The sequence below is a fragment of the Rhinatrema bivittatum genome, chromosome 9, assembly GCF_901001135.1.
Source record: "Rhinatrema bivittatum chromosome 9, aRhiBiv1.1, whole genome shotgun sequence".
NCBI lineage: Eukaryota > Metazoa > Chordata > Amphibia > Gymnophiona > Rhinatrematidae > Rhinatrema > Rhinatrema bivittatum.
The window spans coordinates 20,434,624-20,447,289 of record NC_042623.1 but is presented as its reverse complement, the minus strand read 5'-3'; the positions used below and the strand labels follow the sequence as shown (position 1 = coordinate 20,447,289).

General features: G+C 44.7%; 1 protein-coding gene across 1 annotated transcript in view; it reads left to right on the top strand.

The window, feature by feature from the left end:
• PLXNA4 (plexin A4) overlaps nt 1-12,666 on the top strand; it is a 970,847-nt gene that overhangs the window by 834,060 nt on the left and 124,121 nt on the right. Inside the window, exon 22 of the mRNA XM_029615156.1 lies at nt 11,409-11,677. Coding sequence (XP_029471016.1) covers nt 11,409-11,677 — 269 coding nt within the window. The remainder of the gene's footprint in view (nt 1-11,408; nt 11,678-12,666) is intronic.

The following is a 12,666-nucleotide window of genomic DNA, read 5'->3' as shown; positions in this document are numbered from 1 at the left end:
TCTGTTTTTTCACTTTAAAGGACAATCTTTTCACTGGCCTTGCCACCCTTCCTTCCTATTGTTGGCACTAAGCAGCTGGACTGGGAACTGTTGTCTTTTCCTTACTCTCTCCTGCTTAGCTGGGGGGCTACAGCTTGGGAGGGAGGATACTGCTGGAGCTATCTTTTCTCATGTGCGCCTGTGATGCAGGCCAGTCTTGAGGGCTTCAACAAGACCTGCTGGACAGATTTGCAGATGGCCATTCCGAATTACAGGGTTTGGGCTTCATGCAGTGTTTCAATGCGCCGCTGGCTTCAGGGGGCCCCTACTTTGTTGGCAAAGATTGCAGAACTAAGATTTCTTCGCCAGAGACACATGGGGTGGTTTTTTCTGGTCAGGGGATGTGGAGTATTTCTTGGTAGGGGGAGGGGGTACGCTTGTTGTGGATGTGTGTGAAGGCGTGTGAATGGATGACTACTTTTCTTGGGAAGGAGTTCCTGTGTATTGGGAAGCAAGTTCTGAAGGATTTGGGGAGAGACCTGTGCTGGAGGGGGTCTTGTCCCCAAAAGTGTCTGAATGTAGTGGCCTTGTGAGCAGTATTGGGGGTGGATCCTGACCACAATTACTATTTGTTCCATTAATGTAGACTGTTTGCACTCCCCTATAAAAAGGAAAAAGTTGCTTACTGAGTTAAGGAAGGGCAATGCAAATGTGGCCTTCCTTCAAGAAACCCATTTGGAAAATGGGGAGCATCAGAAATTGTGCCGGGAATGGGTAGGTCAGTGCTTCTCTTCCTCTTTCTTTGCCAGGAAGAGGGGAGTTGCAATTCTTATTAACAAAAATGTGGTGTTTGAGGAGGAAAAAATATTTAAGGATCCGATTGGCAGGTTTGTCATCGTTGCGGGGGTGCTGCAGGGGTGGAAAGTACTATTGGCAAACATCTATGCCCCCAATCAATACTCTCATGGGTTTTTCACCGATCTAGTGGGGAAGGATATGCCATTATATTGAGGAGGGGATGGAATTTAATTTGACGGACAACCCGTTAGTGGATTGCAAACCGGCTAAGATCCCCAGAAAGAACCAAGCAGATGTTGGGATAGGGTTTGTGTGTCAAAAGCTGCAGCTGCTTGATAGTTGGCACTCCTTACACCTGGATTATACAGAGTTTATGTTCTGTTCTCATGTGCATAATGTTTATTCACGTATTGACTATGTTCTCATCTCGGAAACGCTATTTAGTAAACTGCTCTCTAGCTCTATTCGAGATGTCCGATTTTCTGATCATGCTGTGGTGACCACTGTGGTGGCACTGGTGGATGCTAAGCTTGGGCCTCGGAGGTAGTCAGTGCCCCCACATCTACACCATGATAAAGTTTTTGTGGAATATTTACATAGTAAATGGAAAGATTATGCTGAGTTTAGTTTGCTTCCTGATACTGATTCCTTGGTATTTTGGAATGCTGCAAAAGTGGTTATGCGGGGACAAATTATTGCCTACTTAGCCGGGGTTAAAAAGACAGAAATGCCAAAGTATTAGAGTTGACTGAAAGCACTGTGGCGCTTCGGTGTTTGCACATGCAGGAGCTTTCGCAGCAGTCGAAGAAGAGGCTGTTTGCCGCCAAAAGAGAGCTTAACGCTATCTTGGAGATGAGGGCTAGGCAAAGTTTGCTGTATCTAAGTATAAACTTTACCAATGGGGAAATAAATCAGGCAGTTTGCTAGCCCATTTGGTAAAGTCCGGCTCCCGTTCTAAAGGCATTGTGTCCCTCATACAATATAATTCGCAATCACACTCCTCTATGCCTCATATTCTTAAGGCTTTCGAGGTATATTACAAAAAGTTATATGCGGCTAAGTCCAGCAATGAGTCCGACAGGCAGTCGTTTTGCAAGGCCTAGTGCTGCCTTGGTTGAGTGAAAGCGATCAGCAGGTACTGGGCGCTCCCATATCTGAGGGGGAGATCCGGAGCACTAGTACGCGTTTGAAGCTTATGAAGGTGCTGGGGCCAGATGGGTTCGGGCTCATGTTTTATAAAGTGTTGGGGGATCATTGTCTCACCCTGCTCAAAAACATGTTTCATGTAGCTCAGGAGAAGGGGGAGTTTGAATGGGGCCATAACTTAGCGACTATTACTTTGTTAGTTAAGCCCGGTAAAGATCCTTTACTGCCCCAGTCTTATGGGCCCATATCTCTTTTGAACCAGGACATAAACATTTTTTTCAGCCACCCTGCCTTTTCGGTTGAATGTGGTGATAGGGAGTGTGGTCTCCCCGGATCAGACAGGCTTTGTTCAGGGGAGGTTAGCTAACTCTAATATTTTGAAAGCTTATATGGCTATTCAGGCAGCTGGAGTTGGAAATGGGGATGGTTTGCCGGCTAGTCTCAACGCTGAAAAAGCGTTTGATTGTGTTGAGTAGCTTTATCTACAGTGGGTGTTGGAGAAATTTAATGTTGGGGTTTCTTTTCTATGGTGGATACACTTTTTATATCATCAGCCGCTGGCGCAGATTTTGGTTATTGATTCTTTGTGGACGTTTTTGAGCTTGGATGAGGCACCAGACAGGGATGTACCTTATCTCCCTTACTCTATGTGCTTGGTTTAGAGCTGCTGGCAATCAAGCTTTGTAGTTTGCCCTCTATTCATGGGATTTAGATTAAGCGTAAGGAATTGCAATTGTGTATGTTTGCCTATTTATTTATTTATTTATGAACTTTTAATATACCGATATTCGTGGGTCACATCATACCGGTTCACAATAAACTCATGGAGAAAAGGAAATAGAAATGATCTCTTGCCTTTCATTGGCAACCTATGATCTCTTGCCTTTCATTGGCAACCCACAAAGGTGTGTCCAGAAGATTATCAGCACGATTACTGATTTGGGGGGGGGTTCTGGTCTGCAGATTGATTATGATAAATCTGAGGCTTTTTCCTTGCACACTGCTTTGAAAGACAGTTGGGTGGCCCCTTTCCACTGCAATGACCAGTTTTGGTATTTGGGGATTCATTTAGTTCACACTGTGGAGGCACTGTGCTTTCTTAATTTTGACGTGATTTTTGATAAGATCCCTTCTCCAATGGTGGAAATCTTTACCCTCGTCATTGCTGGGGAGAAGTGCTTTGGTTAATTTGGTTGTTTTTCCCAAATGTTGCCTTTGTGGATTGTTAATAGAAGAGTATGGAAGTTCCGGTCGCTGCTGAGTTCGTTTGTTTGGAATAATAGAAGGGCGCGGATCCGCTGTAATCTGTTGAGACTGGACAGGAAGAAAGCCAGATAGGTCTGTTGGACTTGCGAATGTACAATGCAGATTGTCTTCTCTGTCTACTGCAGGAATGGGTTTCGGGCAAACGGAAGTTTGATGTGGAAGGCCTGCTGGAAGATTGTACCTCTCCTTATTTACCAATTAATTTGGTAAATGCGCCGCAGAATACTCTCAGTTCCTTAGGGGTCTCTGCCTTCTGGTTGGTAGCTGTCCTGAAAGCCTGGGTGTGGTGGCGAGGGCTTCTGGGATGCGATGCTGGGGTGTCACCCTTTCTTACCCTGCTGGGGAATTTGGAGCTCTTGCCTGGGCTTCAGTGCGCTGTGTTTCGAGATTAGGCTAGCAAGGGGCTGCGGATTTTGGTGGCCTTAGTGGATCCGGATACCCCTTGTTGGTTTTCTTTTCAGCCATTGCAGGTTGAATGGGAGTTGCCGAATAGTCAATTCTTTGCTTTTCTGCAGGCCTGCCACTATGGGGTCAGTGTTTGTGCTGGAGAGCTGTCTCATTGACCTTACGGATGAGGAAGCTAGTTTTCTCGACACTACTCCTAAATTTAATACAAATTTCAATATGGGCCTCTGATTTAAAAGCACTTTTTCCCTCCTCCCACTTGGCACATTTGATGGCGAGGTGGAGTGAGGATTTGGGGGAACAAAATCAAAGTGGAATCCCTGTGTTTGGCTTATGCACTGATTCACAAATATTGTCTGGCTGCGGACATGCGAGCAATCCAGTTTAAATTGATGCACAGAGTAATGCTGGGGGTTAAAATGCGACTCTGGGCATCTGATTCTTGTATTAAATGTAACACCCATATTGGGACTCTATGTCACATGTTCACTGGCTGCTTTAACCAACAAGAGTTTTGGGATGAGGCTACAGACTTCTTAGATGATATTTTGGGGGGGTGGGCCAGGAGTACCCGGCTTCCGCGGGGGGGGTGAGAGGTTTCTAGCATCGGCCCTGTTGCTTGCTAAGAAAGCTGTGTCGCTGTGCTGTGAAACTAGCAATGTCCCTGAATTTGCGCGTTGGAAAGCGCTGATGCAGAGCACTCCGCAAGTTGAGAAATTGCAGCAGAAAGATCTACTCCCAAAAAGGGCATTTACAGTCCTTAAAGGCTTTTTTTAAATTTGGGAAAATGTTTTAAGGAGAGTGTGAATCGTTATAGCTTCCCAAGCTTGGATGGTGGAGTGAGTGGGTGAATGGGGTATGACTGTGGTGTGTGTGTGTGCTGGGGTTTCTGTTATTACTGTAAAATGATGTTTGAGCCTAAGGGTTAAGTCTTGGGATAACAACATAAGAACATGCCATACTGGGTCAGACCAAGGGTCCATCAAGCCCAGCATCCTGTTTCCAACAGTGGCCAATCCAGGCCATAAGAACCTGGCAAGTACCCAAAAACTAAGTCTGTTCCATGTTACCATTGCTAGTAATAGCAGGGGCTATTTTCTAAGTCAACTCAATTAATAGCAGGTAATGGACTTCTCCTCCAAGAACTTATCCAATCCTTTTTTAAACACAGCTATAGTAACTGCATTAACCACATCCTCTGGCAACAAATTCCAGAGTTTAATTGTGCGTTGAGTGAAAAAGAACTTTCTCCGATTAGTTTTAAATGTGCCACACGCTAACTTCATGGTGTGCCCCCTAGTCTTTCTATTATCCGAAAGAGTAAATAACCGATTCACATCTACCCATTCTAGACCTCTCATGATTTTAAACACCTCTATCATATCCCCCCTCAGCCATCTCTTCTCCAAGCTGAAAAGTCCTAACCTCTTTAATCTTTCCTCATAGGGGAGCTGTTCCATTCCCCTTATCATTTTGGTAGCCCTTCTCTGTACCTTCTCCATTACAATTATATCTTTTTTTGAGATTCGGCGACCAGAATTGTACACAGTATTCAAGGTGCGGTCTCACCATGGAGCGATACAGAGGCATTATGACATTTTCCATTTTATTCACCATTCCCTTTCTAATAATTCCCAACATTCTGTTTGCTTTTTGGACTGCCGCAGCACACTGAACCGACGATTTCAATGTGTTTTCCACTATGACGCCTAGATCTCTTTCTTGGGTTGTAGCACCTAATATGGAACCTAACATTGTGTAATTATAGCATGGGTTATTTTTCCCTATGTGCATCACCTTGTACTTATCCACATTAAATTTCATCTGCCATTTGGATGCCCAATTTTCCAGTCTCACAAGGTCTTCCTGCAATTTATCACAATCTGCTTGTGATTTAACTACTCTGAACAATTTTGTATCATCTGCAAATTTGATTATCTCACTCATCGTATTTCTTTCCAGATCATTTATAAATATATTGAAAAGTAAGGGTCCCAATACAGATCCCTGAGGCACTCCACTGCCCACTCCCTTCCACTGAGAAAATTGTCCATTTAATCCTACTCTCTGTTTCCTGTCTTTTAGCCAGTTTGTAATCCAGGAAAGGACATCGCCACCTATCCCATGACTTTTTACTTTTCCTAGAAGCCTCTCATGAGGAACTTTGTCAAACGCCTTCTGAAAATCAAAGTACACTACATCAACCGATTCACTGTTATCCACATGTTTATTAACTCCTTCAAAAAAGTGAAGCAGATTTGTGAGGCAAGACTTGCCTTGGGTAAAGCCATGCTGACTTTGTTCCATTAAACCATGTCTTTCTATATGTTCTGTGATTTTGATGTTTAGAACACTTTCCACTATTTTTCCTGGCACTGAAGTCAGGCTAACTGGTCTGTAGTTCCTGGATCGCCCCTGGAGCCCTTTTTAAATATTGGGGTTATATTAGCTGTCCTCCAGTCTTCAGGTACAATGGATGATTTTAATGATAGGTTACAAATTTTTACTAATAGGTCTGAAATTTCATTTTTCAGTTCCTTCAGAACTCTGGGGTGTATACCATCCAGTCCAGGTGACTTACTACTCTTCAGTTTGTCGATCAGGTCTACCACATCTTCTAGGTTCACCGTGATTTGGTTCAGTCCATCTGAATCATTACCCATGAAAACCTTCTCCAGTACAGGTACCTCCCCAACATCCTCTTCAGTAAACACTAAAGCAAAGAAATCATTTAATCTTTCCACGATGGCCTTATCTTCTCTAAGTGCCCCTTTAACCCCTCGATCATCTAACGGTCCAACTGACTCCCTCACAGGCTTTCTGCTTCGGATATATTGTAAAAAGTTTTTACTGTGAGTTTTTGCCTGTACGGCCAACTTCTTTTCAAATTCTCTCTTAGCCTGTCTTATCAATGTCTTACATTTAACTTGCCAACGTTTATGCATTATCCTATTTTCTTCTGTTGGATCCTTCGCCATGATTTGAATGTAAGAATTGCTATGCATTCAAGCAGCTTCCTTGTCTGATTGTTGGCTCATATAAACAGATTAAAAAAAAATAGACAAGCTTTGCATTCCGTGCACATGACTGCTGGTCATGATGGGTCATTATCATTATTATTATTATCATCATGATTTACATAGCGCATAATACATGTTTGCAGTGCTGTAGAGAGACACCTTCATGGACAGTTCCTATTCTTTGGAGCTTACAGTCTAGGCAAGACAGACAGACAAAACACAGCAAGAAACCGGTCATTTATTTATTTAAAAGTATTTATATCCTGCACCCTCCAATTTCAGTGCAGGGTACAAGAATACATGCATAAAAGTTAACAATAAAAAGAAGCAATATCACAATATTGATAGAACAAACTCTGAATGGCAAAAATAAAACATGACATAAATATCTTCTGTGTTATTGGCCCTAGTGATACCTGTTTCTGTGGTGCTGATAGCCCACCGTTGTTCCGCAATGGATGTTGTACAGGCAATGAGCAAATGCATGCATTGTACGCAGGGTGGTAGAGCAGCCACATGAAAGCTTTCAGCTCGCTACATGAGTCCTAGTGCTGAGACCACTGCTCGGCTTTTAACCAGCTGCAAAAAATAGGACCACATTACCCCCGTTTTGAAAGACCTCCACTGGCTTCCCATTTATCATAGAATTCAGTTTAAATGTCTGACCTTAATACACAAAACCATATACAGTGAAAAAATCGAATGGCTGAATGCGGCCCTGTATATTCACACTCCACAGCGAAATTTACAGTCCTCAGGTAAAGCTCTTTTATCCATTCCATCTCCAAAATCAGCTCATTTAAACACTGATCGAGACAGGGTCCTATCACTGGCAGGTCATAAAGTATGGAATACATTACCATGAGACATAAGGCTTGAGTCAAACCCACATTCATTCAAAAAACAAAACAAAACTGAAGACATGCTTATTTGAACAAGCATTTACACAGTCGGGCTGATTCCCTAGATATTGTTTTAATTATTTTATTCGCATTTTATTTTACTTTGTTTTATTCAGAATTATATTTACTGTATTTTGTTTACTTTACTCATTATTTATAATTTTAAGGGCAATTTTAGAATTTAGAGGTTTTTTTTCTTTTTTAGAGTAATTGATGTTAGGTTTTAATTTCAGTTAATAGTCTTGCCTTTATTTTAGCTAAAGTTCTGAATTGTTGCAAATTGTTCTTACCAATGGATTTTGCTGTATTTTCTTTGATTTTCTTTGTAAACCGATATGAAGCCAACACAAATATCTGTATATAAAAGTGAATAAATAAATAAATAAAATAAACTCAAGTAATATTAGCCAGGGCTGAAAATAAATATTGGCATCGTGCTGACCTAGTTCCAAACATTGAGGTCAATATTCAGCAGTTGGTGAGTGGAAGAGTTCCCCGGGTGACTTCACCTGGATGCTGTTTTCAGCGGCACTTAGTCAGATAAGTCTGCCACTGAATATATCTGCACAGAGTTAGAACAGCAAGTTTTTCCAGCCAGACATATCCAGCTAAATTTATACAGCTAGTGCTGAATTTTGGCGCCAGCTAGATAAGGCCCTGCAATGTCTCCATCCTGCTTCTTTATTTAGCTAACGTTTTGCCAGGTAATGGCTTACCCAGATAAAATCTCTCTAAGAGGTACAGGAAATTCCAATCTCTGGACTAGCCGGAGAAACCCTTTTGAATATCTACATGTCCAAACTCAGACTAAGTGTTCCCTTTAATTCTGTTGGAAGACATGACCCATTTCAAATAGTGGAGAGCTACCTTTCAAATACTGTGAGTTCCACAACTCTGATCTTCAGCGTTAGCCAGATAACATAGCCAGCTAACTCTGGTCATGCCATAGATCTGTCCTAAAGTTAGCCGGATAAACTTATGATGTTGTGTTTGTGCTTCCAAGAGTAAGCAAGACTGACTCAACTGAAGTGTCCTATATGTTTGCTGTCACGCACAGCCAAGGGACATGCACTGCTGACAGCGGAGGGACAACAACCCCAGGTCCACCCCTCAGGCTGAGAGCTATGTGGAAGTTAGAGGGCATGTGCAAGGTAACATTTTAATCTTGGGCAACGTTGGACATGACGACTTTCTCGAGATTACACAGTGATTGGCTGACAGTGGCAGAGATCTGATATTTCCAGCTTTCGTTGTTTTTCCTCTTAATCACTTGGGCTACGTTGCCAACCCATCAGATACATTTCAGCAAGCACAGATGTTCTAATGCCTCTTCTGCCAAAAGAGGTGTTACTTGGCATGGTAGAGCTGCGATGGCTCATTCCATCATGCTGAATGAGGAAATGTCTACTGTATCGAGCTTAAGAGAGGATTCTGAGCTATAACATAGTAGCATAAAGACAGAAGGGATGCCTGGGCTTTTTTGCCTCTGGCTGCCTACCATCCGGAGATAAGTACTTCAGTTATAGATTTTTGTTTACCGTTGTGCTCGGGGAGGCTGCCAAGTACTCATGCTGCATGTGGTTGAGACCCTGAGGCCAGCGGAAGCTGCCCATGGCAGAAGGCTCTGAGCATCGGACATCCAAAGCGACCCCTTTCTCATAGGTCGTGCTGCTTGAGAGGCCACAGCTTTGTATCCCCAAAGAATGTGTGAATGCATTGCACTCCCGTTCTGTCTTCCACGTCCTCTGTTAGACCTCACCCAATGCTCGCCGCTCGCTATGAAAACTAGTGCTTCCCACTTCTCTCGCTGGTCCTTGTCCTCCCCACCTTCAGCGAATGTGCCCAGACCCTGCTGCATCCTGTTAGATCAGAGAATACCACGCGGCTCACCTTGTCCCGGGCTAACGCGCCCGTCCCGCCACGCTGGAGGAGTCTTAGCGTTTTCCTTGGCACCTCTTGTCTTCTCCAGCCTTTAACTCTTCTCGTTGGATAGTAGAGCAGCGATGCACGCTGGCAGCACAACCCCTGACCGTGCAAGGAAGCTCTTTTAATCCCCCATCTCCCTGCCCCACGAAGATTTGCCACATAAATTCACACAATACCCAGGAGCAGGTCCTCCTCCTGCCCCCCCCCCCAGACCAGTTTAAAATTCATTTCATTTCCTTTACAAACACAAAGACATTTGAAACTCCCTTGAGGGGAAGTCAGAGTTTTAAAGCACTGAGGGGCCGATGCAATAAGTTTGCACCCCCTAGCGCCTCCTTGCTAATGAGAACCCAATCGGCATTGGCGGTCCGCGGTTAGGAAATCCGACACCAAGTTTATCGGCATTGGTTTTCCTAAACGCCGCACAGCCAGGGGGTTCAGGAAACGGACACTTGTCATTCGAGCGTCTGTTTCCTGCACCCGACCGCCAGTGTTTTTTTTTCTATATTTTAACTTTATTTAATTTTGTTTTTCCTCCTACTTAATATCGCAACGATATTAAGTAGGAGGCAGTACAGAAAAGCGGGTTTTTTCCTGCTTTTCTGTACTGGTTTAAGGAGCGCTCAGCAATTAACGCCTGCTCCTAGACGCACATTTTTATTTTTTTTTTGCATCTGGAGTGAATGCTAATAGCCTGCATTTGCATGTGATTAGCGCTATTAGACTCACTCCGCGTCGGACACGCATTGAATAGACGCTAATCCCCTTATTGCATTAGGCGACTAATTAGCGCCTATTCAACCCGCAACCAACTGCGGGTTATCCAGTGCGCGCGGCTGAGCGCACTGGATAACCCGCAACCAACTGCGGGTTATCCAGGGCGCGCGGCTGAGCACATTGTATTGTATTGGCCCCTAACTGATTTTTAGCCAGCCAGGCTTCAGGATAAGGGCAAGATCCCAGTGCCTCTTTTACTAAAAGACGTGTTGGAGCAGACCCTGGAAATCCCAGCTCCAGCTCATGAGTGATAGAACCGACTAGTCATGGCTGTACGAATCCCCCTCCTCTAGGCATCCTGGTATTTCTTCTGTTTCTGTCAAGTGAAGGGAAATTAAATAAATAACCAGTGTGATCAAAGAACCAGGGCTTTCTAAATGCTCCTTCATGAGCTGGAGCTGACTTGAAGTGTTGTGTCTGGCTTGCATTCTTCTGCTCGCTTCCCGTTCCCCTGCATCCTTAGCATCCTGACCTCTGATCCAGGGTCCGGCCTGGCAAGGTGTCCAAGAATTACTGACCAAGTGCCCCCACTTGGGGATCTTTGGACTACTAAGGGTGCGATCCTTAAGAAGGACGTCTGTGTACCCTGTGGCCCATTTACGATTCCAGACTCCTTTTTCCAAGACTCAGTATTACTCCTTCCTCCATGCAAGGCTAAGGGCAGCTGACAGTTCTCAACAGGGAAGCATTGGCCAGTGGTTTTGTGGCATTAGACTGTGCACATAACTATCACAAATACAAGAAAGCCGCAGCACACTTTGCAGATCAGGTTCCCCGGCATGTATTGAAAAAAAGTATTGAAATTCCGAATGGACAACACATTTGAAGCTTATTTGCTGGGATAGTAATCTGCTCTCTGCATGGTTAGCATCCTGATGCCCTGGTTTAGTTATTACTGTATTATTGTAAATGTTATATTGTAATCCATTTAGTACGATTGACCTAATAGAATCGGAATATAACATTTTAAAATAAATTTGAAACAGGCACTGAGGGTTGCAATGCTTAGCAAGGTGCGTGTGATGACTTGGGCTATCAGCAGGGCCTTTTAGATTTTCAGCTTTCTCTGCAGTGCCTCCTGGGAACATAGACTGAGTCCAGGCTGGTACTACAGAAACGGTCAAGACAGCGGAGTTTGCTGCACTGGAACCTGTATCTGGTTTATTTTCCCTTCTTTCCTCTGTGACAGGTCCCTGGGTACAGACAAGAACGGGTGGAGAAGGGCTTAAAGCTCTTTGCGCAGATGATTAATAACAAGGTCTTCCTGCTGTCCTTCATCCGAACACTGGAGTCCCAGAGAAGCTTCTCCATGCGGGATCGTGGCAATGTGGCTTCGCTCATCATGACAGTGCTGCAGAGTAAGCTGGAGTACGCCACCGACGTTCTGAAGCAGCTGCTGTCGGACCTCATTGACAAGAACCTGGAGAGCAAAAACCATCCCAAGCTGCTCCTCAGGAGGTAAGACACGCAACCATCCGTTCAAATGCACGTCAGCATTACTGCCCCTTCCCCCGCCTGCGCACACACATAGACACATACCCAGCAGCTCAAATGCATTGTCATATGTACACACATGCCACATGCATGTACCTGTAAGGCGGGTTCCTGAGATTTCCTGCAGGAGGCCGTATCCCGCATGGCCCTGTAATGCAGATGTCTGGAGGCTCCTGCAGGATCTCACAGGTCTGTGGTGCTTGCCCTGGAGAAATTCACAGCCCCTCTGTGACCTTTTCTGACCCTCTTCTAGGGTGGCCGCTGACACATCCCCAGAATGCAGGACATCCCCTTGTTAAAAGCAGACCGAAACATTACCATCTTTAAAAGCCCACCCTGTGCCCTAAGAAACTGAGAGGAGGGGTGGGGAGTGGAGAGATGGTAAAGAACCTAAGGGGAGGCAAGAGGAGATAGTGAGAAATTAAAGAGCAGGAGAAGCTGACGAAGACGTGCAGGGGAAGTGAAAGATGGAAAAGAACCGAAGGGAAAGACAGAGAAGAATCCAAGGGCAGGAGGAGAGGAAGAGAAACCTTGGGAGAAGGAGGGCATGGAAAGAAATTAAGGAGGGAAAGAGAGGAATAAGCTGGGAATGGGAGATGAAGAGATTTCGAGGGAGATGGAGACAGAGAAATATGGCAGCAGGGGATAGGTGGAGAGGAACTTGGAAGGAGCAGAAGGCGAGGGGAGCGAGAGTGGGAGAAAGAACAGATGAGAGTGAGGGGTAAGGGGAGAACGGTGCAACCCCCCCCCCTTTTTTTTATTTTTATTTTTTTTAAATCCTAGATCTGGCTTTGTGCTTCACATGTGAAATTCAGGCCCGGTCCTTTTTCCCCTGCATGTGCACATCCTGTGACTGTCCTGTATGAAGCAGGAGCCCTGGCCGCCCCCCGCTCCGGTCACTCGGTGCAGAGCAGTCCGCCGAACGCTCACTTTCACCGATGCTTGCAAACGTT